At 43.5% G+C, this 26,807-nt stretch overlaps 2 protein-coding genes across 3 annotated transcripts in view; both read right to left on the bottom strand.

The window, feature by feature from the left end:
• Positions 1–4,292, bottom strand: part of golph3a (golgi phosphoprotein 3a) — a 33,986-nt gene extending 29,694 nt beyond the window's left edge. The window contains exon 1 of the mRNA XM_056281523.1: positions 3,781–4,292. Coding sequence (XP_056137498.1) covers positions 3,781–3,993 — 213 coding nt within the window. The 5' untranslated portion in view covers positions 3,994–4,292. The remainder of the gene's footprint in view (positions 1–3,780) is intronic.
• A 1,957-nt stretch (positions 4,293–6,249) lies between these two features.
• Positions 6,250–26,807, bottom strand: part of mtmr12 (myotubularin related protein 12) — a 91,976-nt gene continuing 71,418 nt past the window's right edge. For both annotated transcript variants that reach the window (XM_056282891.1, XM_056282897.1), the window contains 7 exons: positions 22,112–22,236; positions 21,712–21,790; positions 21,544–21,614; positions 21,191–21,360; positions 13,553–13,729; positions 9,751–9,909; positions 6,250–8,797 (listed from right to left, as the gene is read on the bottom strand). In XM_056282891.1, the coding sequence (XP_056138866.1) occupies positions 8,204–8,797; positions 9,751–9,909; positions 13,553–13,729; positions 21,191–21,360; positions 21,544–21,614; positions 21,712–21,790; positions 22,112–22,236 (1,375 nt within the window). In that variant the 3' untranslated portion in view covers positions 6,250–8,203. The remainder of the gene's footprint in view (positions 8,798–9,750; positions 9,910–13,552; positions 13,730–21,190; positions 21,361–21,543; positions 21,615–21,711; positions 21,791–22,111; positions 22,237–26,807) is intronic.

Here is a 26,807-nt window from a genome sequence, read left to right as displayed (position 1 = left end):
ATATGTTCCACTCGAAACTCAGCCAGCTCATTGTACCAGCCCCCATCTGCCAGTGGATTAAAAACTTCCAGACAGGCAGGAGGCAGCTGGTGAAGCTGGGGAAAATCACATCTAGTACCTGGGCAATCAGCACTGCCCCCCCCCCCAGGGATGTGTGCTCTCCCCTCTACTCTTCTCCCTCTATACAAATGACTACACCTTAGGTGACCCGTCTGTTAAACTCCTGAAGTTTGTGGATGGCACAACCATCATTGGCCTTATCCAGGATGGTGGCAAGTCTGCATATAGATGGGAGGTTGAACAAATGGCCCCTCATGTGTGGTCATAACAACCTGGAACTTAACACGCTAAAAACTGTGGAGATGACAGTGGACTTCAGGAGGAGCCCCCCAACACTGCCCCCACACCATACTCAACAGCAGTGTCTATGGTGAAAACCTACAGATTTCTGGGTTCCACAATCTCCCAGGATTTAAGGTGGGCATCCAACATAGTCACAATCATCAAAAAGGCCCAGCAGAGGATGTACTTTCTCTACCAGCTCAGGAAGTTCAACCTGCCTTAGGAACTACCGATTCAGTTCTACACTGCAATAATCCAGTCTGTCCTCTGTACATCCACCACTGTCTGGTTTGGATCGCCCACCAAACAGGACAGGGATAGACTACAATGGACAGTTAAGTCTGCAGAGAAACTCACTGGTGCCAACCTGCCCTCCACTGAGGACTTCAGGAATCAGGAACACTTTGTCATTTCATTTCATGCACTTGCGCACACAGAATGAAATAAAACATCGTTTTCCCCAGCCCACAGCAGTTCAACACAAAGACAAAAACACACATCCAAAAAATACAAGAACACATATATCCAAAATCCAAGCTAACACATTTATCCAAACTAAACAAAAACATCACTGTCCAGGAGAACAATCGCCGGCCAGGATGACTGTCGGAACTGCCACTCTGCATGGGCTAGCAGTTAGCTTAGCCTGCCCCGCTTCTGCGTCCTGTCAGACTGCCTTTGGTGTTTCCTCTTTGGGCACAACTCCGGGCAGGGCCGTGGTCCTTGGGCCCATCGGACGCAGCAGACCAGGCTCCCTCAGCTGATCCAACGCTAGCGCTTCCAGCCAGACACTTTCAACACCTCCCCACACTCCACACAACAACACTAAAAACACAGTCAAGGCTAGTCGAGGCTGCTGCCAGACTGCCCTCGGTGTTATCGGAACTGCCGGTCTGCATGGGCTAGCAGTTAGCTTAGCGTGCCTCGCTTCTGCGTCCTGTCAGACCGCCCTCAGTGTTACCTCTTCAGGCGCAGCTCTGGGCAGGGCTGTGGTCCCTGGGTCCACGGCATGCAGCAGACCAAGCTCTCCAAGCTGATCCAGCGCCAGCTCTCCTAGTCATCAAACGAAGATAAACTTGGATGCAGATGTGGACAAAGACACTGCATGGATGATATTGGGTGAGGCCGCCGCAAATGTGAATTTGCGCCACCATCTTTCCACACCGGTACTGGGTGAGGCTGCTGCAAACATGAATTTGCACCACCACCTTATACATCTGCAGTCAGGAAACGGGCCGACAACATCACTGCAGACTCATCACACTACTGATGCAGGGTTAAACTCAGTGGCTTGATTTTCTCTCACATCATTTGAATTACTCATCACTGTAACGGTGATATGACATTTTTACAAATAACACTAAAATAAAGTTGCCTATCCCACCTTTAACAGAAATGACAGACCTGCTGTGATCGCAAACACGTTAAATTCTTAAACTTTGTTTCGCTTGATGAAAGAATCGTTTTATATTCAACTTTGAATTTTTGCCTGCTTGGTCCTGATTTCTTTGCATGAAATGCAATCATGCACTGAATACTCGCGCTCATTCTAGCCCTGCCTATGTCAACTTCTCATTGGATACACGATTTAAAACACTCCTATTGGACTGACGAGTAACTGAGAGAAGATTGTGTCTTCCCTCAGTAACTCGTGCGGGAGATCCCAGTTCGTGTCCTGGCTGCGGCGGTTACCGGATTGGCCCCCGAATTCGCTACATTGGTGTCTCGGGAAGGTGGACCGTTCTAGGACCCTATGGAAAGATGTTTCAAAATGTATTAGCGACACCTTATACATGGATTTTGCATTGTTTTATGAGTGTGTTATTTTCAGATTCTTTGCCTATGACAATAAATTTGAGGAAAGCGCATATATCATAAATCTATTGATTATTCTAGCTAAATTCTATATACATAAGTGTAAGTTTACAAACCAAATACCCCTTTTTATTGTTTTTTTATGAAGGTTTTGAGCAGTGCATAAAAAGTATTAATTCTAGTGCCAATAAAAACTGTAATAGCAGGTGTTAGCTGTGTATGTAAATGAATTGTGATCTTAGCTGATGTGTCTTAAATGTTTTTGTTTTGTTTTGTTTTCTATAATTTTTTATTTGGCCTACGCCCCTGGCATGTTTGTTTGTACTGTAGTCATTTATGTTGCAAAAATGTGACGTGTACAACTTGTTGTCAATTAGTCAATAAAGACAACAATAGCTGACATGAAAGAACAACTACAACTTTCCGAAATTGAAACAAATTTCTGAAGACCTCTCTCCGCTTCCTCTCGTAAATGGCCAAGGCGACTGGTCTTGTTTCCGGTTCGCAACCTCTACTTCTTCGACTCTGTGTATTACCGCCATGCATGACGTAGCCTATACCGCCAACTTCTGACAAAACTATGCTTTGCGTAGCCTGGTTTATTCGCTCCAAACCAGTTGACTGAGACGCGCTTAATTCGCATTATCTTTTTCGACTTTTCAAAAGTTCACTTAAAATACACTTGACAATTAATGGTGACGCGGCTATAATACCCTTGGTGCTAGCGCCCCCTTGTGGAGAATTTTCAGCCTGTTAAAGGTGAGCGAGCTAAAAGCCAGGTCCGCGGGATGCTTCGTACCTAAAAACCCAACAGCGCAGCAGAACTACTGTGCGGCATTCCGATGCGTGCGTTCATATCGTGACCAATAACAGGCTACAATTAGACCAAAATGCTACCGACACATCTGTGTGGAAAGCAACCTCAGAACTTTACCAACTGAGTGGGGTGGGAGAACGTAGCGCTGACTGAGAGCACAGTTCCACAACTGGACGTTGTTAGCGGTCAGTTGTGTTGCCCCTGACAAGTAGTTTCCATATGTAACACACTATAATCAAGGCACAACTCTACCATACTGGTTAACACCGTTTGGCAAGCGCTTCACTGAACGAACAAAACTGTTTTCCAACATGAGTTGTTTCTGTTGTGTGACTACAGTAAGCCCGTCTGTAGGATAGCTAAGCAATACCTACCTTCTGGATATAAGGTTGATTTTGTAATTTGTGATATTGGGCTACACAAATAAAACTGACTTGACTTTGACTGGGTTAAACTGCTGGATGACTTTTTGCTTCACCGCTTTTGGCATGAAGACGGCAAAAATATAATTAAGGCCAATCAGTTGAGAAAATATTAACATCATCAGTCTGATATAACGCCGAAAAGTGTTTGTTTTTTTAACCACAGACAGGCGTATTAATGACCACAACAGCTTGCTGTAGCCCCACGGTCGGCTTGTCGACATGGCGTGGCTATTGGCGAGCTAACCTTAAACGCTCGTTATATTTGCACAGGCTAACCCGAGGCTGGCTAACCTAGCCGCGGTGGCTACACGGAGTAAACGACCACGTAAGATCGACATGTAACAACGCAACGCCGAGTCAAAAGTTAACAGCGACTCTCACCTCTCTGTCCTTCAGTCCTAGAAGCAACACTTCTTCCATCAGGGTGAGCCGGGTTTCTTTGGAGTCCCCCTTATCGTCGTCATCTTGGTCCTCCCCGCGACGAGGCTCGTAGTCTTCGTCCCCCGACGCCCTGTCCTTGTCGGCGGCGGCGCTACGCGAGGCCTCGGTCCGCCGCTGCACTAGGCCCGAGCTTCGCTGGGTCAGGGAAGTCATGTCTACGGGCCCGGCTAACAAATCAACTTTGCACCAAACCTCCTCGGACTCCTGTGCCCGACACCTCTAACTTAGCAAACCTCACACATATAGTAACACTGCTGTCCGTTGTAGCGCTACTGACAACCGCGGGTGCGTTAGCCAATCCAGTTTTCGTTTCCCAGCCGTCTCCCAACCGCTGGAAGTTAATGTGCATCCAATATGGCGCCGAGCGCCGACGACAACAGTGGATGTGGCAGTCAGCTGGAGGAGAGCAGCGTGCTCGCAGGTGCTGCTCGGCCGGCAGGTAAACCCGCCTCGGTCCGCCAACCCACGCCAGCCGCCAGGAGCCTCACGAATGTGACGTCACCTTTCTCGCTTAAACATCATTATAAACTCTTTACTTTGATTGGTTGGGTTATTTATCGATTTTACTCAAGCTACAGGCACAAACTGCCCAAGTTTTATTTATCTCTAAACTTTTATCTTCTTTTTTTAATTTTTGTTTCGATGACACCGAGTGGATATTTGGGTTGTACGTAGCATCGAGATCCGTTTATTCGTGGCACAAGACATTAGGATGTGTTGTCCCCCCCCCCTCCCTCTTTCTCTCGCGTTTTTGGTCTGATTGTTTTCACAGTAGGTTGTGCAGCACAACTTGCACTGAATGTGAACTATGCAGTGCAGTGGGAACTGAGTTTGAATTGTATAAAGCTGATTTAAGAGTAGGACTGGGTAGGAAAAACAAGTGTACACTTCCTCCTACTCCTTTTCCAACATGTAACAAATAATCTGATGTCTATGGAGATTTGTTTGCTGAGTTTGATGTGTGGGTTTGTTGATTACTTCAGATTATTGACAATGGCTTATCTGTATGTTATAACCTGCTTATTTACATATTCGAAATAAATCATCATTCATTCATTCATCTGTGATTCGGATGTAAACAAAAGGGCAGCCTCATTACCAAAATTCAAAACAGGGTTGAAACCCACCATCACACCCAAATTGACAGACAGGTCTCATAATAAAAGAACTTGGACAACAACTAAATCTGAGTTTTTTATATTTTCTGAAGCCTGGAAAAAGATTTGTTTACATCAATGTTTATAAGCATTGGAGTAAAACACGCCTATATTTTTAAGTACAATTAGTTGAAAAAGACACAAACCCTTACTTTCTATCTATAATTCAAACCTTTCAATTATGCATGTGAATATACCACCTCAAATTTATAAACAAATGGCGAAACAAATTACAGATGGGCGCTGTTCTCCGGGTTGGTAAATAAATAATCATTCAAGTGGAAATTGAAACAATTAAAAATGTGTAAGGTATGGTCCTTCATGAGGCTGGCTGGTGTGATGACACCTGAGCTGGTGTGATGACACATGGGCTGGTGTGATGACACTTGGGCTGGTGTGATGACACCTGGGCTGGTGTGATGACACCTGGGCTTGTGTGATGACAACTGGCTGGTGTGATGACACCTGGGCTGGTGTGATGACATCTGGCTGGTGTGATGACACCTGGGCTTGTGTGATGACAATTGGCTGGTGTGATGACACCTTGCTGGTGTGATGACAACTGGCTGGTGTGATGACACCTGGGTTGGTGTGATGACACCTTGCTGGTGTGATGACAACTGGCTGGTGCGATGACACCTGGGCTGGTGTGATGACACCTGGCTGGTGTGATGACATCTGGCTGGTGTGATGACACCTGGCTGGTGTGATGACATCTGGCTGGTGTGATGACACCTGGGCTGGTGTGATGACAACTGGCTGGTGTGATGACACCTGGCTGGTGTGATGACACCTGGGTGTGTGTGATGACACCTGGGGTGGTGTGATGACACCTGGGCTGATGTCACCTGGTTGGTGTGATGACACCTGGTTGGTGTGATGACACCTGGCTGGTGTGATGACATCTGGGCTGGTGTGATGTCACCTGGTTGGTGTGATGACACCTGGCTGGTGTGATGACACCTGGGCTGCTGTGATGACACCTGGCTTGTCTGTCATGTGGTCAGTGTTGCTGATCCATGCAGTGACAGCAGGCCTGTTTATTACTGACCACTTATTTGCACTAATCTACATTTAAAGATTCCTCTCTAGTGAGAGCTAACGGGTGAGGCAGTACTGTGAAAAATTGTGTTTGTGGCAACAGAATATTTCCACAAATCTTCAGACTCTCAAAACGTCTCTCCATTTACCAGTTTACTTCTAAGGATTTCAAAAGGTTCATGCATCTGTATGTGTTGCCCGTACCCGCCAGGAAAAAAACGTTTTACATCATGAAGTAGCATTTCAAACTTTTAAAATGGCAGTTTGGCAGATGCAGACATGTATTTACACAGACACGAGTATTTAGAGCAGTCTTTTAATACGAATGATCAAAAATGAACAAAACTACAGTAAGATTCAACATTGCACACCCTCTGACTGTTGAGATGTACCAGTGGGGTTGAGATGTAACATGCAACTGAAACGTATTACAATTCTTCTAGTAGCCCATCAATAGTGCAAAGCAGTATAAAAAAATAAATACAGATTTTGTTTCTAAAATGGTAATGCATTTTTTTGCAGTGCTTTCAGTGTCACAGCTCACCCTCTACCCCCAATTAGCTTAAGGCATACTGTCATATTATGCATACTGTCATATTATGCATAGCTTTAGTTTTGCAGAGTGCAGCTGGTCCACAAGGAGAAAAAAACCCTTACAACTAGTTTACAGTAACTGTATCTGTGAGCGTAAAACAGGATATTGGTTTCACTCATCAAGGTAAAACATTTCCAAACACGAAATCAATTCATACCCCTCCGATGGCCATTATTGTTATTAGTATGTGTTCTGAAAATTCAACAGCCTGTTTGCATGGTCTTCACCTCAAACCATTTAAAATGCTGCCTCATCACCAAACGTGATTTTCTTTTCATCATGGCTGTCATTTTAAATGTGATTTATTGAGACTTTACCACGGGCCAGTTGTGGTTATTCATCACTGCCAACGTGAGCCCCGTCTTCTTCCAGTGATTATCTCATTGTATTTGTAGTGTTGCACAGAGACACATTATGATAGCCAACATTAAAACAACAACAACAACCTGGCTAGGAGCAGGACTAATGAACTCATCCGACCGAGTATTTCACAGTCCTACGCTCCACCTGGACACCATCCGGTAGTGAGAAAACGTGGAGGATCTCTGCAGATCAGCGCTGCGTTAACAGATGTAAAACAAGTCTGTTCATTTAACGGAATATTCTTTTTTTTGAACAGATATTAGTTATACTTTAAATTACCATGGTTTATGGACATAAATGGTTTTACACTGCGGATTGGAGAAAAAAATTAATCCCATCAATGTTCTTTTTTTTTTTTTTACAAACCTGCCTCCCAAAAAAGAAAAAAGAAAAAAACAGGGAGATAACAAAACAAATAAACAGCAAATCCTTGATGCAAAAGCACTGATAATGTAAGGCACCGCCTAGCTGCTGAGTGTTGTGATCATGCTGATGTGCTTCCACACACCTGGACCCTTGTTCAAGTTACATCCGGCTCATATAAAACACCATTTTTCTCATCTCTGACGTCAGCGAGCTGCTGTCCATTATTTCATCAGTCTAGGACATGCTTTTTGCTAGCTTATCTTCTGCCCCTTTCTTTCTCGTCCACACATATATAGTACATACACATGTAGAGTATATCACATACGTATATAGCTGACACATTGCACTAATTACTTTTACGGGCATATAATTCCCCTTTGTTTCATGTTTAACTCTTGACCACTATATTACCCAATGCAGCTTTGTAAGCAAATGGCTTCTTTCCAAAAAAGCGACCTCTTGTACATGTTAAACTATCAATTTCTAGATGAAAAATTACACATTTCTAAGATGTCTGTGTTCAATACATCCTCGGTTGTCTGTTCAGGATTACCACATACCTTCTGCTTTAGATGACGATGCAGAGTGACTATGTCATTTGCAGGACTCCACAGCTTGCATGTCAACAGGGTGCTCCTCATATCACTTTTTCTATTGATGTCTAAAGTATGACCTGTGTGGATTCATCTTCACTTCTGACCACATCAATGGGTAAAGGGAACAATCAGAATGTTAATGTGTGTTTGGCGGGGGTGGGGGTGGGGGGGGTGGGGGTGGGGGGTTCCTACCATGACCCTTCAAACCACCCAGTGCTATATTCCACTTACAGTGTGTCCCAGTATCAGACAATAGAATCTTGGTCATCATTCTCTTGGTTTTCCAAGTTTCCTGAAGCCATTAGGCGATGAAGGCTAGTGGGAATGGCTGGTTTATAGGGCCAGTTATTTTTCAGTGTGGTGAAAGGAAATGACGACGAGAGGTGTACAGAAGATCTTGCATCACTCTGAGCTTTGAAGGTTTTTGACCTGGTTCCTTGGTGGTTTGTGACCAAGCTGCAGCCATGGCGGTCAAGTTTCCGCTGCAGCTCTTGCACTTCGTCTAGCAAGTCAGACACTTTGCTGAGGATAGTGACTGAACCGCCCCCGAAGATTTGCACCTCATGGATCCAGCGGAGGTACCTCTGTATCCAGACACAAACTGAGGGGCCATCCAGGCAAGGCAGGAGAAGGCCATGGTAGTCCAGTGGTTTCCGCTGCCAGGCGTCGTAGAACTCTCGAGACATGGAGGATGGCTGTGGCGAGTCTGGAGACAGCATCCAGCGGCTGATGCGTTTTACTCTGAGCATCTTTTTCAGGCTATCCGTCTCATCCTTAAAGAAGCCTTTCTTTAGGGGAGTTTTGAAGGCTGAATTTGGCAAGGACAGCTGCCTCTGGTGCTAGAGGTAAGATTGGGTGATATTTTACTTTTTGATTTACTGATTGGCATTTTTGGAAAGATGAAACAATGTAATGTTTTGGCAATGGTAACTTGTAAAGGAAACATTATTCTTTATGTATCAAATACCACGCTTGCTCTTAACCCAATAAAACAGTTAATTTTATATTTAGGTTTTTATGAAAAGTTTCTGCAGAACCCCCCCCCCCATTTATATTTATTAAATTTTCCTTTGAAATTGATTTTAAAGAATGGAACTGGAATCTAATTATTACTATGGCTCAGTACTATTACTACAACAGCAGACAACTGAGCACTTCGCATGTGATCTGAGGAGGAATGATTATTACTTGTCCCCAGGGAAAGTCACAAATTACCATTTCAATTTCAAAAAAGTCATGAGAGTTTTAAGCTTAAAGTTATTGATTTTGTTAATACGTCGTCTAGATGTCAAATTAAACTGAACTATCTCAATCTCATTTCCTGTTTTTTTATTTTCGTTTTTTTTTATTTATAAGAATTGGTCATCACCACTTAGTTGATGTGGGTACACACCCACACCAAAAGGGTTACAACATATGTCATAAATGCTATCCATTTAAAGTATACAGGGAGACCAATTGAGTTATTCAGGGCAAATGAGCAATGGCAATTTAGAATGTCTAACTTGAGAAACAATGAGTATAAAAACTGCTTCTTTTGAAATGAGCATCAAGGAATATCTTAAACATTACTTCACGAGGAGAGGCTTGATTGATTGAGACTGACTAAAGTCCTCAAAAAATGGTCACCCTGCCCTTGAGTAATTCCATCGGTAGGACAAGCTAGCTAGACATGTATTTACCTCACTGTTAACTCCAGGCTAGAGCTCCCAGATTTTCCTAAGTTTTTCTTAATTTTATACTTGGTGTCTTTGCAAATGAAAAACAGTGCAGAATAGTTTTTTTCTCCTACCTTGGACCGGTGTGACTTCCTCACTGACTTGTCTTGCTTGGGCTTCTCAGCATACAGAGGGTTAATAAACAGATCCTGGGACTTGCAGTTAAACTGCACAGACCAGTCCCACACGGTTAAGGAGTTCAGGGGATGCCTTTGTGAGAGTGGTGAATCAACCTACAGATAAAAAAGAAGAGAAGGGGTGGGTCTTTTCCCCCCCAACTAAATCATACACTGCAAATATAACTCATGTTATCAAGTACTATTAATTTAATTAGACAGTGATCATCCATTCATCGATGCAGACAGGAGTGGTGGCCTGGCTTAACAACGAGAAGGCTGATAGAGTACGATAATCGACTGACTGCTGACAAGATCCTATCAAAAAATTGACGCCATTTCAGTAAACTAGCAACCTAATTTTTCTAACACCTTTTTGAAAGATAGCTTCAAATATGATGTCGTCAGTGAGCTGAAAGTCAGGGGGGAACTATCAGGGCCCTCTAGGCCCTCTCCTAAGGTATTCTAAATAAATATTTAGGCAGTTCTAATTTTTTATGAATTCATAATTTGACAATGAACATCAAACAAAATGTTTCTGAGGATATAAACCCTTCAAACCTACCTATTCAGTTTGTGTTGGAATGTGAAGGAAGCTCCCCTTGTCCCCCTATCAGAATTTTTCTACCTCTGCAGTTGCTGGGATGAAAATGCTATGCTTTCAGCTGTGTGATTGGTGGGGTGAGAATGCGCTTTCAGCTCTGTGATTGGTGGGATGAAAATGCTATGCTTTCAGCTCTGTGACTGGTGGGATGAAAATGCTATGCTTTCAGCTCTGATTGGTGGGATGTTAATGCTATGCTTTCAGCTCTGTGAATGATGGAATGAAAATGCTATGCTTTCAGCTCTGTGAATGGTGGGATTAAAATGCTATGCTTTCAGCTCTGTGATTGCTGGGATGAGAATGCGCTTTCAGCTCTGTGATTGGTGGGAGGAAAATGCTATGCTTTCAGCTCTGATTGCTGGGGTGAAAATGCTACACTTTCAGCTCAGTGATTGGTGGGATGAAAATGCTACGCTTTCAACTCTGTGATTGTTGGGATGAAAATGCTACGCTTTCAGCTCTGTGATTGGTGGGATGAAAATGCTACGCTTTCAACTCTGATTGTTGGGATGAAAATGCTACGCTTTCAGCTCTGTGATTGGTGGGATGAAAATGCTATGCTTTCAGCTCTGTGATTGGTGGGATGAAAATGCTACGCTTTCAGCTCTGTGACTGGTGGTCCAGCTATAATTTTACAGATGTCTGACTGATAAACTAGCTAAATATTTAGCCTGTTGGTTCAAGATGGAAGCCGCGAGTAACATTACTGCTAGTGGGCAGCACATCATTGCGAATTTATCCATGCCATTTTCAGACTAACTTTTAATGGACATGGACAGAGCTGTGTTGGATACTTTCTTAAGGATCCCTTCATGGAGATTTTGCCGATTTTCAACCTGAAGTCCATGTATTAATCTTAGGGTTGACATCTCTATGATGTGCACAGTACTTGTTAATGCTGTCTTCATCACCTTAGCCCACTATAACAACCTGTGACACCAGTGACATCAGCAGAGAATGTCAGCTCCATTGGCAGGAGAAAGACAATTTCTCTGTCAAAATGATTTGCACTGAAGTGGTTATAGATTCAAAAGACTAGACAGACCACTAGCACTTACTGGACATGCAAATTATTCATGGCAAATGCTGTCCTAGTTGCGACCATAAACAATGCCAGCGGTAGCAATCCGGTGGTGTTATACCCATGATCCAAAAACCCATACCCAAAAACACTTAACCACTTTCACACCACATGCCTCAGAAAACTTATTGGCATAGCTCAAGACTGCCGAGTATACACACCATCCTCATGCAATCACAGCTTCATTGGGCGGGCCATGTAGTTCGCATGCCAGACCACCAGCTCCCAAAGAAACTGTTATATGGCAAACTCAAGCAAGGCAAGCGCTCTCATGGTGGTCAAAAAAAGCATTTCAAAGACACCTTGAAGGTTTCGTTAAAGGCCTTCACCATCAACAATGACACATGGAAACAGAAAGCTCTGAACAGAGGAGAGTAGTGTGCAGCTGTCTGAAATAGTGCAAACACATATGAGGCCACCAGGATTGCTGCAGCAGAGAGCCGCAGGCAGGCCAGGAAAGACCGTGCCAGCAACCCTCCAGCTACTCCCACTATCCCATGCCCACACTGGCAAAGAACATTCAGGGCACAGATCGACTAACCAGCCACCTTTGCACCCACAGTAATCGACCCCTATAGGATGACTAGATGGTCCTCGTCGCTGCAACAGACAAAACAACAATCCATGATTCACCGGGCAGCATCCGGAAAACCAAAGTCTTTGGGTTGCGGGGGAGGAGTATGGTTGCAAAGCTGAAACTTATTTGCCACTAATAATCTGTCAGTCCAGTAAATGCTAGCGGTCTCTCTAGGGTTTTCACACTATAACTGCTTCAATGCAAATCATTTTGATAGAGAAATCGACATTCTCCTGCCAACAGAACTGATGTTCTATGCTGACATTATTGATGTCAGAAGTAAACCAGGTTGCTATAGTGGGCTACGGTGATGCAGACAACACTGACAAGTATTGCGTATGTTATAGAGATGTCAACCATAAGATTAATACATGGACCTGAGGTTGAAAATCGGTGAAATGTCCCTGAAGGGATCTTGAAGAAAGTATCCAACACACCTCTGCCCATGTGAGGGGTAAAACTTTCATGCATAGTAATGCACTCTTACAGAAAAGTCGTTTATTCAAGTCTGCTATTAGTATATTTATTTTAAACTAAAATCAGTGAGTATACTTTCAGTTTACTTTTTAAGCACTTATCAGAGATATACTAAACAAAATTATACTTAAGTATACTTACAAATATACTACTAGTACATATACTTGAACTTTACTAGAACTTGAACTTTACTTTGAGTTTACTTAAGTTTACTTAATAAAATTAACTTCAAGTATACTTTTTTTTTTGCAAGTGGGGTTGGTGTCGGCGACAGCATCCAAAAACTGCCTACGCTGAAATTCCTTGCAGCAGAATGATTCAGTTTCTGTTGACATCGGAGGGCAATTTGAGCAAAGGCACCACCACTCGCTGTTTGCTCTCAACCATTCACTCATCAAAAACATCTGTAGATGATGGTCAAATACAGGAATCTCCAGACTCTCCTTGTGAGTTGGAAACCAAAAGCCTCTTGGAACCTTATTTGGCTTTTCGGATGGGCTTTCATTTTCACAATCAGAGATTCAGTTTGGACCTGCCGCTGCCATGATCTTCCAGAAACTGCACATGTATCAACAACTAATAGCTGAGCTCAATATCATTGCCAGCAATGTAGAGATGGTTTGAAGGAATGTATAGAATAGAAACATGCTCAGTAAAAATGTTTATTGCATTTATTAGTACTTGATAGAAAAGTCCTTAAAAAATGATGAATCTATTGCATTGATATGTAAATCAATGCATTTACATAATCAAAATAGCCAATAATGTCAAGAAACTAGCTGATGAATAGATGGAAGTCCTAGTTTTCTTTTCTTCCTAACCTTTTCTGAAGGTAAGTACATTTCATTAAACAGTTCAGTATGACTTTCTTTTTAGATGGTCAACTGAATTCCCCGAAAAAAAATACCCATGAACCCACAGAAAGTTGAGATCTCACTCCAAAAACAGGTTTGTAGTTATTCAATACCTTATAAAGCTTTGATGTTCTTTAAAGAATGTATATGAAAATGAGAGTTCTCACCCTGAAAATACTGGCCCTGTGGTAGTCAGAGTTGAAAAGAAAGGTGTAGAAGACTGGGACATGGATACTGTCGGACAGGACAGTAAGGTATGTCTCTGAGAACTGGAATGCAGGTCCATACTGCTGGAAGAGCTGCCACACACACTCCAAGAAGAGCAGGAACACTGGGGAAACATTCTGGGTAAAGCAGTAAGTTTGGCTGCATTTACAATCAAGCCATTCAAGGTACAGGCACAGATATATGTTTTATTGATTTTTTTTGGTTCTTTTTTATGCAGTTGGAAAGCATCTGTATTTTCATACAGATACTTTCTATTTTCTATTTTCATACAGATGCCAAAGAATGGGAATATTGTGATGATTCTTCTACTTCCCTCCGCTGCTGTCCCCATACCTGTCATGTTCATATGAACTGCTGGTATGACATCTCTTTTTTTTTTAAAAGAGGAACATTAGAAGCAAAAGACAGGTGAAAGCCACTATGAATCTCGGCATGTAGGAAAACATAGCTGTTTTGCAGGCCAGACTACAGGCTCAGTCACGTCCAACTCTGAGAGGAGAGACACGTGACGTCCAGTGAACAGATTTAAACTGCTCTCAGATATTTTACTACCTGGATGACTGATGTCTGAGTACTCCCCTAGGTGAGCCCATATGCATATGTGCGGTTGAATAAAGCTTTATGAAAAGACAGACTGCTGTAAGAACTGGGTTCTTATTCTCACCAACATTGTTAGCAAAACTGCCACAACAAGAGATACAATACAGTCCATATAAGAACATCAAACGCATATAAAAAGACAACACATACATGTAGTAAAATCTTATGCAGTAAAAAGTGGTATACCAAACAGAAGTAAGAGTTAAAAGTTAAAAAACTGACCTGTGGCAGTTAAAAATTAAATACTAGATATAAAGTGCTGTATGCTAGCTCAGCCCTATAAGTCCACAGGTTCCTGTGTAGTTGCTGCTGAGCTGCGCAATGGCAGTGGGGATAAAGGATTTTTCAAAACAACACTTCATGGTCACGGGACTCTGAACCTCCACACCAACAGCATCATCTCAAAAGAGGTATGAAGGGGGTGGGATGTATCATCGAGGGTTTTGTTGGCCATTCTGTGTACTACTTTTGCGTGATCATCTGGGAGCTGGGTCTGTGGGAAGCCTGTGATTTTGGTTCTCTGATCGACCAGTCTGGAGAATTTGGCTTCGCTCCTCACAGAAAAGTAATCGAACCAGGACACAATGTTGAAGGTTAGTACACTTTCGATCAGAGCTTGGTAGATACAACTCAGGATCTCTATTTTGACAAGGAACCCTCTAAGTATCCGCAGCAGAAAAAGTCACTGCTGGGCCTTTTTATATACAGCCTCCCTATGCCCCGAGAAAGAGAGGGTCTGATCTATTTCAGTGCCAAGGTATTTAAAATGGTACTTTCTTCACTTCTTGGCCATTAATCTGCAGTAGCTTTGACAGTGAGTGGAGCTTGATGATCTTGTTGCATCCCAGGGACATCTCCTCGGTCTTACTCACATTGAGTTGAAGAGTGTTCACATCAAATCACTCTGTCAGTTCAACAACATAGTCCACATATGTGTTTAAAGACTGAACATTGGTCAAGCGAGCTACCCGAGCCATTTTCGTACTTCCCTAAGGTAGGGGAGTTGTTATTGGACATGATTCCGTTTGTATAAATAGAGAATAAAACAGGGGACAGGGCACAGCCCTGAGGAACACCTCTATTTAAAACCCGCTCATCAGAAAAAACCCCCATCTGTTTCAGATTGACACGTTAGGGTAGGTAGCATAAAAACTCTGATCCACACGATCAAGGTGGAGTGAACTTGCAGGTCACAGAGACGCTTCGGTGTATTTAGGTGCACGGTATTAAAAGCTGACGAAAAGTCCATGTATAAAACGCCTGCATATGCCCCTGCCTTGTCTAGTTGTTGTGATACAGCATGTAGGAGTGTCAAGCTTGCATCCTCTATTCCCCTTTTGGCCATGTATGCAAACTTCAAAGGGCCTATTTGGTCGCTCAGTGATACTGTGAACTTTTTTGCATATAATTTTTTCTATGCATTTATTGAGAATGGCTATAGGACAAAAGTCGCTCATGTCTTTGGCCCTCGGCTTCTTGGCAATAGGGATGATTGTAGGTGTTTTCCAGGTGAATGGGACTGAGCTAATGTCAAGGAACAACTGGAAAAGTCTGGCAAACACAGCAACCAGTTGATTAGCACAATCCTTTAGGATCTTTCCTCTAAGGCCATCTGGCCTGGCAGCCTTGCATTGGTTAAATTTGAGAAATATGGTAACAACCTCCTTCTCTTATACTTATTTGTTGCTGTCAGTCTGTGGCAAGAGCAGCTCCTCAGTGGGGTCATTGGACTTGTCAAATCATGCATTAAATTTATTCAATTAATTTGCAAACTTTGTAGGATCAAGGCATTAGATGGTTTTTCTTATCTGTAGCCCACCCATCATAATTTTGAGACCTTACCATGCATCTCTTGCATTACTAGAAATAACCTTGTCCTAAATGTTGCTTTATAGTCCAGTTTAGCCTTCCTCGGTTGGTTTTGAATATCCTTATTTAAGGTGTTTATTCTCTCTCTATAACCTTGTATGAAGGCATACTTGTTTGGATCCGACTTTGTTTCATATCTTTAGTGATCCAGGGGTTGTTGTTGGGGTAAACTTTAATAAATTTTTGGGGAAAAAATTGACTCTGCAAAAGAGTTAGTAATAGTCAATGAGCATGTTGCAATAATCATTACTATTAAAGAAAACATCCCGGTCAGTGCACTCTAGGCAGCCTCGCAACTCTTTAACTTCATCATTTGTCCATCACCTTGGTCTGTGTGGGGAATGTTGTAAGTCTCTGCTGATATCTAGGTTGCAAATGCACAACATGGTGATCAGAATTGCCCATTGGTAAGTGGCACCTTGCAATGCATGCGTTCGATACATTGCCAAAGCATAGATCCAGTGTTCTGTTCAGCCAAGTTGGGCAACTCACATACTGCTCAAGGTTGGACAGTAGAGATGTAACGTCACAGTTGTTAAAGTCACCAGGTAGAAATACTCTTTGATCAGCTGCTCTGTTAAGTACTTTATTGTAACGATCCATTATTTTCTCCGCTGTGCATGAGAAATCAGGACCTTGCACGTAAACCAGAATAACTGTGATTTGCCAGAACTCCCAGGTAGATAATGTGGTCGGAAAGATACGGTCATTAATTCATGGTGTCTGGTGCTTACAGTCTCACGTATTGTAAAGTTTGTTGCCCACCTGTCATTGATCGCCATACACAGTACTCCACTGATTGATTTCCTGGTTTTGACTGGGGCTCTGTCAGAACATATGAATGTATAACCATCCAAACTCACATTCAATATTTCACTCGTTAACCATGTCTCCATGAAACAGAGGAGACTGGGGTGCCTGCAATCCCCATCGTACTTTGTCAATGCCGAAAGATCGTTTACCTTATTATGAAGGGAGCATACATTCAAAAGTGTAATTGCAGCTAGCAATAGTCAGCTGCCTCTCCTCCTAAATCTGTTGCATATTCCTCCTCTTGAGCCTCGCTTTTTCCTGCAATTGTCCTGCTTAGATGTAGGGCTCCACCTCTTACGTATGCACGCCGGTAGCACCTCTGGTCTTGGTCCTCAGGTGGGTGCGTACTGCAGACTCAGCAAGTTGCACCTTGTGTGCCTGAACTGAGTACCCAGACCATTGTTGTGCAGAGAAGTTGGCTTCGTGATGATTGTGAATATTGAGTCCACCAGGATGCTGACTGCCCAAACTTAGGTGAGGAGTGGAAGGGCAGGCAGCATCCTGCCCTTCCACTCCTCACCTAAGTTTTTCTTATTACATGATGATGCTGGTCGCGTGGCTTGGGTCCTGGACTGCTCCGTTGGCACGTGGACACTGCTTGGCATCTGTGCATCATGTTCTTCATAGATTTTATGTCCATTATAATTCTGCTATCCTCTTTCAATGTTGTATTATGTAAATTGCGTGAACACAACATCCATTGCACGCTGTCCGTCTTGGGAGAGAGATCCCTCCTCTGTTGCTCTCGCTGAGGTTTCTTCCTATTTTTCCTCCCTGTTAAAGGGGTTTTTTAGGGAGTTTTTCCTTATCCGATGAGAGGGTCTAAGGACAGGATGTTGTGTTGCTGTTAAGCCCACTGAGGCAAATTTGTAATTTGTGATATTGGGCTATACAAATAAAATTGATTTGATTTGATTTAAAGATCCACCACACCAAGAAGGGCTGCTTGAGGAATGAGCAAGTGGTGCAACGGACAATGCAAGTACCTGATACAGCACCCGGTGAGATGGAGGAGGAGCTAGGTCTGGAGACACCTCACAGTGCCCAGAACCTCCAAGCACCATAAGCTACACCCCAAAGTATGAATATGTTTGTGAAGTCTGTGGAAGTGGAGTGCAGAGGTCCTCGGTCCAAATCTGGCATCCGACAACTCCCGATCAGAACATTCATGGATGACCTAACGGTAACAACTACATCAGTGCGCAGATGCAGGTGGCTCCTTCAAGGACTTAAACGGGTCATTACATGGGAAAGAATGAGCTTCAAGCCCACAAAATCCAGGTCTCTGGTCCTCAGGAAAGGAAGAGTAACCGACCAGTTCAGCTTCTCTTTGGGAGGCACCCAAATTCCATCTGTGACTGAAAAGCCAGCCAAGAGCCTGGGTAAGATCTTCACCAGCAATCTGAAGGACAAAACAGTACACCAGGCAACCAGTAATGACCTCAACACACAGTGGACAAGTCAGGGCTACCTGGAAAATGAAAGGCCTTGATACATCAACATGGAATCCTGCCTCAACTCCTCTGACCACTGCTAATCTATGAAGTCCCAATCAACATCATGAAGGACTTTGAAAGGAAACTCAGCTAGTTCCAGCGCAGGTGGCTGGGCCTGCCACGGAGCTTAAGCAGCATTGCTCTTTATGGGCATAACACCAAGCTACAGCTTCCTCTCAGCAGTCTAGTAGAGGAGTTCAAGGTCACCTGAGCCAGAGAAGTCCTGCTCTACTGAGATTCCACCAACACCAAGGTCTCCTCTGCAGGTATCGAGGTCAGAACAGGAAGAAAGTGGCATGCGCAGGAGGCAGTTGAGCGGACTGAGACAAGGTTGTGGCACAGCATCCTGATAGGCATTGTGGTAACTGGTTGGGTCGGGTTTGAGAGCAACTCAAGACCATGCTACAGCAAAGCCCGAGGAAAGGAGAAGCAAAAGCTGATCCAGAAGGAGGTACATGTAGAGGTGGAGGAAGCTTGCTACAGCAGAATGGTGGGTATGTGCAAGCAGGGGGTCCGGACCAAGTGGGAGCATACAACCAGCGGAAAGAGCACCTGGGCAGAACTCTGGAAGGCGGAATCACACTGATTTTTTTGGAATCACACTGAAAAGTTTTTGGCCCAGTCAGTGTATAATGTCCTCCCGAGCACTTCCAACCTGTTCAGCTGGGACCTGGTGGACTCACCAACTTGCCAACTCTGTCAGAAAAGGGGGTCCTTGGAGTACACCCTGAGCTGCAGTCCAAAAGCCTTGGGAGAGGGGCGGTATTGTTGGTGCAATGACCAAGTTCTTTGGGTAGTAGCAGACACCATCTGCACTGGGATCAGCTACAGCAAGCAGCAACACCCAACAAAATGCACCATCACCTTAGTTCGAACAGGGAAGAGGGCCCAGCCCCAGCCAAAGGCCCAGGGAGGGCTGCTCGCAACAGCAAGGGGCTGGCAGTTCCTGGTCGATCTATGGAAACAACAGCTTCCCCGACACTACACTCAGGGCCAGACATGGTCCTGATGTCGATGGCAACCAAGCCTGTAGTTTTGCTAGTAAACTGTCCCCTGGGAAGATCGGCTGGAGAAGGCACAAGAAAGGAAGAGAGCCAGGTATGCAGATCTGGTAGCTGAGTGTCGGAGGAATGGGTAGAAGGCCCACTGTGAGCCAGCTGAAATGGGCTGCAGGGGCTTTGCAGGCCAGTCTCTAAACCGTGTCCTGGAACTCTTTGGTATTTGTGGGCTGCAAAGAAGAAGAGCCATCAGGAACATCTTGGAAGCCACGGAAAAGGCTTCCCATTGGCTCTGGGTGAACAGGGGTGAAGAGGGGGTAACATGTGGCGTAATGTGCTACCTGGACACAAATCAGGGCTTGATCACCTCTGGCTGGGCTGTTCGGGTGAGGGTTAAGACCCGGGTTAAGACCTGATGTTAAGACCAGAATCACCTGATGACTCCGGTTCATTACTGATGATGTGTCCAGGTTGCACCACATGGTGTATTAAAGAACTAAGGTGAACCAAGTTTGAAATGACAGTGCAGTCCATCACTGTTTGGAAACACTGACAATTGCAATTAAAGTGGAAATAGACAACTTTTTTGCCTTAACTTATCATTATGAAGTAAACGTTGACTGCACCATGTAATAGCTATATAATAATGACACCATCAGCATTTAGACTGGTTCCCTTTAAGCTTTGCTTTCACGATGCAATTCTGTCTGCCACTGGGCATGATCTGCCAGGAAAATGAAGGCTCAATTTACAGCACAAAGGAAATGTGTGAGATAAAACCAAATTACTGCAATGAGTCGACTCTTGAACAAACTGAGCGAACCCAAAAGTATCAACAAATGCCAGAAAGGCTTTACTTAGAGGATCAGCAGCCTTATTTAGATGAATATTGAAATCACCAAGGATTAGAAACTCATCAGAATGAGTAACAATACCTGAGACAAACTCTCCAAATTCTTCAAGAAATACTGAGTAAGAGCCCGGAGGTCGATAGACTATCACAATCTGGACTGAGCTGACTCTATTCATGGCTGAGGGAGATGGACCCAGAACAAGAGCCACAAAAGATTGGAATTTAGATTCAAGTCTACAAGTCAGATTGAAAATAGACTTATATATTAAAGCAACACCTCCACCTTGTTTATTTGCTCGAGCTACATGGGCATAAGGATAGTCAGGTGGGGAAGCTTCATTTAAGGGAAGGAAAACATTTGGTTTCAGCCTAATAGCTAGAAATCTCAATCTTCAGAACATGAATCAACAGAATCCCCCCCCCCCGCCCCACACACCTTTATTCAATGGATGAGAAACCTGATGAGCCTTTTGCACCTGGAGAAAGTTAGATACACAAGGAGGAAGGACAGAAATTTTCGAAAAATTTGGGAACCTTTCTGGTCTCACTTTATTTCTTTGAGACCTGCCGAGTTCTCCTCTCTAACATAAGACTGTATTGTTTATATTATTTCTCAAAAATATGTCAGTCTTATGGTTTTTCCCTTTCTTTTTTCCGTTTTTATTCTTTACCTGCACTTTTATATATTACCTTTCCATCCTGTTTTTATCATTTATTTCAATCTCATATTCATTGTATTTACTGTTTATTGTATATACAAGTGCTTTGCGCCTCTTTTTTCATTGATATTTACACTTGAACTTTGAGGAGCCAGAGGTTGAGGGAGGGGCTTGCGGGTGGGTAGGACGGGGGACGTAAATTCCGGTGTTCATTTCATTTATTGTATTTTTTCCTGTGTCTTGGAAAAATCAATAAAGAGTTCTATATGAAAAAAAAAAAAGAACCTACTTCTTTGTCCTTCAGATGTAACTGATTGCAACGGTCCAAGAAGCGATGGCCACCGGCCACCCATTCCTTCTGGATAAGGCTTTGAAAGCCTGTCAGAGTCCGGTAAAAAGGATCCAGCATCAGCTGGGCCAGACTGGAGATAATGCAGCAAAGGTCTGAGCCACCCTCCTCTAACACAAAGAGAAATCATCACTAATTACTAGTTCTCATCATTGGCTATGGTACACTTGCCAAAGAACAGAAGAGGAATGAAGAACAGTAAGTAAAATACATGTGAAATTCATTTGTTTCATGATAATAAATTATTCTTAATTTCACTTCGCACTAAAGCGATACCCCATTTAATGACATACCTAATATTAGGACATTGGTGTTTTCCTTTTCAAGGCACTCCACTACCTCCATTGCTTTTTGAAGACAGTGCCTGATGTACATCAGTATGAGTTAAAATTGAATGACAAAAAAATGTAAAGACAAATCCCTACATAATTGAAAATGATATAAAAAAAAATTCAATTGACCTGATGATGTCCAACCATCCACAGTTTTCCAACAAAGAAAACCATTTCATATCCGATACCCAAAAGTCTGTTGTATTGTCTGTAAGAAGACAAAACTTGTGAACAAGTAACACAGGCCGTCAGTTAAACATTTCTATGCTAGTACATCACATATTAATCTTCATCTTAAAACAAAGAACATTTTGGAAAATTGCCTCGGGTAAATTTTTCCCTTGGCCACAGTCTCCATTCATTTATATTCAAATTTGTTTTCTTACTTTTACTGCCTTACTCCTTTTTGAAATGGGATTTTATCTTATTTGTTCTTTCATTAGAATCCTGTCCTGGATTCTGATGGGATTTATGTTCGTCAGAGGAGCAAAACTGGACATGAAACATAAAAAAAAAAAAATCAACAAACCAATGAGGAAGAACTGTTTGAACTTATTGTAAGACAGCTGTATGTCCTGGACAGTGGGCAGAGTGTCCGACAGGTCCTCTGTCTTCACTGAGAAAAGGTAGTTATGCGCCACGGCTGTGAGCATTCTGAAAAACACAAAAGCATGCCGACACAATGGGAAGATAACATGCAAAATCATGTCTGAACAAATGTTTTGAAGGACAATTAGATGACCTCTCGAGTATGAGAAAAAAAATAACATGCACATCTATCCACTTGGTGTTTGAGCCTACTCTCCATTACATGATGAAAAAATAAATAGCAAAAACAAATAAATGTTGGTTAAATACAACAGACAAGAAAACAGACTTTAAAATTGGGCTTTCAGACTAAGGTATAATGGCAAAGAGATGCATGTGACTGTTAAGGACGCAGCTAGTACTAACTGCAGAATATTGTGGTATAGCAGCTGCTTTGGCTCACATCGGAAGGCCCTGCAAAACCACCCAGCACATAACTGACGCATAGATCCAAGCACAGTGGCCCAGTGGTTGGTGCTGTTGCCTTAGAGCAAGAAGGTCCGAGGCTGTCCCAGGTCTTCTCTGTGTGAAGTTCAGGCTTCGTGTCTACATGGGTTTCCTCTGGGTGCTTAGGTTCCTCTCACCATCAAAGATATGCATGTTAAGTTTTACACTCCTTCCTGTGCCCCTGACCAAGGCAATGACAAAGAACTGGAGTTGGCCCCTGGCCTCTGCACTGCAGCTGGTCACTGTCCCTAGTGTACATGACTGCCTACTGCTTCTAGTGTGCGTATTAGTGTTGTCATACTACCAACATTTTTGTTTCGATACCGATACCGTTACCAAAGCATGAATTCCGATACTTTTTTTTTAAAGTGTTAACACTCTCAAATATCATTATTGTGCTTTATTTCAAACATGGACAACGTTTTCAGTCAAAACACAAACTTTTAGAGCGAGAACAATAAATAAAATAAATTAAAGCATTCATTCATTCATCATCAGCCGCTTGCCCGCTTCTCCGGGGTCGGGTCGCGGTGTCAGCAAGCTAAGTAGGGCACTCAAGACGTTCCTCTCCCCAGTAACGCCCTCCAGCTCCTCCTGGGGGATACCAAGGCATTCCCAGGCCAGATTGGACATGTAGTCCCTTCAGCGAGTTCTGGGTCTACCTCGGGGTCTCCTCCCAGTTGGCCGTGCCCGGTAAACCTCCAAAAGAAGGTGCTCAGGAGGCATCCTAATCAGATGCCTGATTTCATTCATCATCAGCCGCTTCTCTGGGGTCGGGTCGCGTCAGCAGCAAGCTAAATAGGGCACTCAAGACGTCCCTCTCCCCAGCAACGCCCTCCAGCTCCTCCTGGGGGATCCCAAGGCATTCCCAGGCCAGATTGGACATGTAGTCCCTCCAGCAAGTTCTGGGTCTACCGCGGGGTCTCCTCCCAGTTGGCCGTGCCTGGTAAACCTCCAAAGGAAGGTGCTCAGGGGGCATCCTAATCAGATGCCTGAACCACCTCAACTGGCTCCTTTCGATGTGAAGGAGCAGCGGCTCTACTCCGAGCTCCCTCTGGATGTCCGAGCTCCTCACCCTATCTCTAAGGCTGAGCCCAGACAGCCTACAGAGGAAACTAATTTCAGCTGCTTGTATCCGCGATCTCACCCTTTTGGTCACTACCCAAATCTCATTACCATAGGTGAGGGTTGGAATGAAGATTGACTGGTAAACTGAGAGCTTTGCCTTCCGGCTCAGCTCCCTCTTCACCACAATGGTCCGGTACAACATGCGCATTACTTAAATTAAGTTAAAGCAATGGCATTTCAACTAAAATGACAAAAATTCGGGTTAACAGCAGCATAATCTCAAACCGTTCAGTTATCTCTAACCTATCCTAAATCTTGGCTGTGTAATCTTTTTTTTTCTCTTGGTAAAGAAAAGTATTTTCAGCTCGACCATTGAGCTTTATCTTAATTCTGAACAACTTTTCTTTGTCACAATTCAAAATAGATTTGAAAACAATAGACATTCAACACAACGAGATCTATGACAAAAATTGTCACTACTCAGCCTAAACCGTAGCCCTAGGGTGGCTGGCAGTTTTTCACATTTGTTAATCAATCCCTTTGCCTTGTTAAGACTTTTGGCCAAGAAAACAGGGGTGTCTACATTTTCCTCACTCAGCCTAGAACACCTAGGACTGCAGACATTTCCAGACTTGCTAAAGACACGTTCAGATGCACAGCTGGATGCTGGAATACACAGATGCTGTTGTGCAAAGTGAGCCATGATGGGCAGATGTGCATCATGTTGACTCCACCAAGTCAGGGGGTCCTCTGCAGGGCTGATGTCTCCTAATCATTTATAGTCAGTGATCTCACCATTCAGTTTATCTACTGGTGTTGTGGGTGTGGAAGAATCGTGTCTTGTTCCACAACTATCTGCCCCCTTCTTTTCTGAGGTGATACTGCAGAGCAAACTTTTTAGATCACTTCATTTCTCTTTGCTGCAGCAAAGGAATGGAGTCGGAAAAGACAGCCTGTCACACGATCAATGCCTATGGCTTTCTTGATTGACAAATGCAGATTGTGGCCAAAACAGGGTATCCAGGTGTAGTCAGCAAAAGCTTTGCGGTTGTTAAAAGCGTTGTGATACCAGACATTAAGGATTAAGCATTGTTGCAATCACAGCATCATAAAATGGCGACAGATGTATTACGACTGAAACCAATGACCAGTTTCATGATCAAATATGGGTGTGCCCATTAACTAGAGTTTCAATAGCCATGTGTACTATTCAGAGGATTGAGGAATAGTTGCAATCACAGCATTGTAAGATGGTGACAGATGTACACTTAGCTCCCCCCCCCCCCCCCGGTTCAGTGATGGCCGTTCCCTCTTCACATAGATGGCCTCTTTGACTCCCTGTTCAAATCATCATTCCTCCCTATCAAGGATGTGCACATCCTCATCCCTGAAGAGTGGCCACTGGCCTGTAGATGGGTGTAGACTGTGGAGTCCTGGCCTGTCTCAGTTGCTTTCAAACCCCAAAGCACGCTGTGCCAGAAGTTGGTCCAACCCCAAGGATCGGGTCCGCTGGCACAGAGCAATACAGTGTACGCTGTTGAGTGCCAGGAGGATTGCAGTGACTTGTACATTGGGGAAACAAAACAGACACTGGCCAAAAAACAACACAAGAGAGCTAACACGCCAGGCCAGGACTCCACAGTCTACACCCATCTACAGGCTAGTGGCCACTCTTTCAGGGATGATAAGGAGGAACAAAGGTTTGAATGAGGAGTAAAAGAGGCCATCTGTGGTAAGAGGGAACAACCATCCCTGAACCGGGGGTGGGGGGTGGGGGGGGCAGTGGCTAAGAATACATCTGTCGCCATCTTACAATGTTGTGATTGCAATGTGCTTAATCCTCTGTGAATAGTACACATGATCAATGGTCACACCCATATTTGCATATGAAACTGGTCGTTGGTTTCGGTCGTTGGGCATTGTATTGTACTGTATTGTTTATAAGGGTGGGGATACCTGCGGTCAGTTTAGACTGAAGATGTCACTTAGATGAATGATGAAACGTATCTGTCAATAAACGTGTCCAGATGAACTGATTCAACTTCTTTGATTTCTGACTTTAAGCTTATATCTAACTGTAACTACAGTATAGAATTAACATGTTTTAAGAGCAGTATGATATAATATAATAAAGCACTGAATGGTTTAGGGCCCAAAAACTGCTACACTATCTACTACCCAGACCTCTTAGATGGTCTGGGACAGGTCTGCTTTCTGTTCCCAGAGTCAAAACTAAACATGGAGAGGCAGCTTTCAGTTTTCATGCACCATATCTGGAAAAAACTCCCAGAAAACCACAGGTCTGCTACAACTCTCAGTTCTTTTAAATCAAGGCTTCCTGTTTGCTGCTGCCTTTTATTTAATCACATTTGAAGCTTCTGATTATCGTCTTTTTTTTTGATTGTTTGTTTTTTTTTTGTTTTTTTTTTTTAATTCTCCCCAGTTGTACCCAGCCAATTACCCCAATCTTCCAAGCTGCCCCGGTCACTGCTCCACCCCCTCTGCCAAGCCACGCAGGGCTGCAAGGGGGTCAAATACTTATGCAAGCACTGCATTTTAGTTTTTAATTCATTAATAAAAAGTCATTAGTACATAACCTATTTTGGCTTTGGGAACATGCTGTTAGAGCTTATGGGTTCACAAAAATAATATTGTTCAGGGACAGATGTGAGAGTACCTTTTATAATCCAGAAATTAGTGATGACTGTCAAGGGGGATGGAGACTTTCCAGGAGCAGGGTTGGACACAACTGTTGTAGGTGTTTGTGTACATATAACTTGATTTGAATTGGAAATAATCCCTATGTCATAATATGAAAATCAGTATCTACCCATTATACGAGCCTTTCAAAGTCATTCTTAACTTAGGACAGTGGGTCTGGGCGTGCCCTGCAACACTGGGGTGGATGTCATACAAGCAACTGGGGGAAAATGTGGAGTGGGACTAAATATAAATAAATTGATTTCCCATGGGAACAATAAAACACAATCAGCACATGCAGAGAAGCCAATAATTGGTTTTTCCACCACAACTTTACTAACACTGGCACCAGTAGATCTGTACATCTAGTCAGTTCAGACTTTGGCTCAAGCAAACTGAAACTCACTTCAACTGACTCCTGT

Source organism: Lampris incognitus, chromosome 1, assembly GCF_029633865.1.
Source record: "Lampris incognitus isolate fLamInc1 chromosome 1, fLamInc1.hap2, whole genome shotgun sequence".
In the NCBI taxonomy this organism is placed as follows: Eukaryota; Metazoa; Chordata; class Actinopteri; order Lampriformes; family Lampridae; genus Lampris; species Lampris incognitus.
This window is presented reverse-complemented; position numbering and strand designations above follow the sequence as displayed.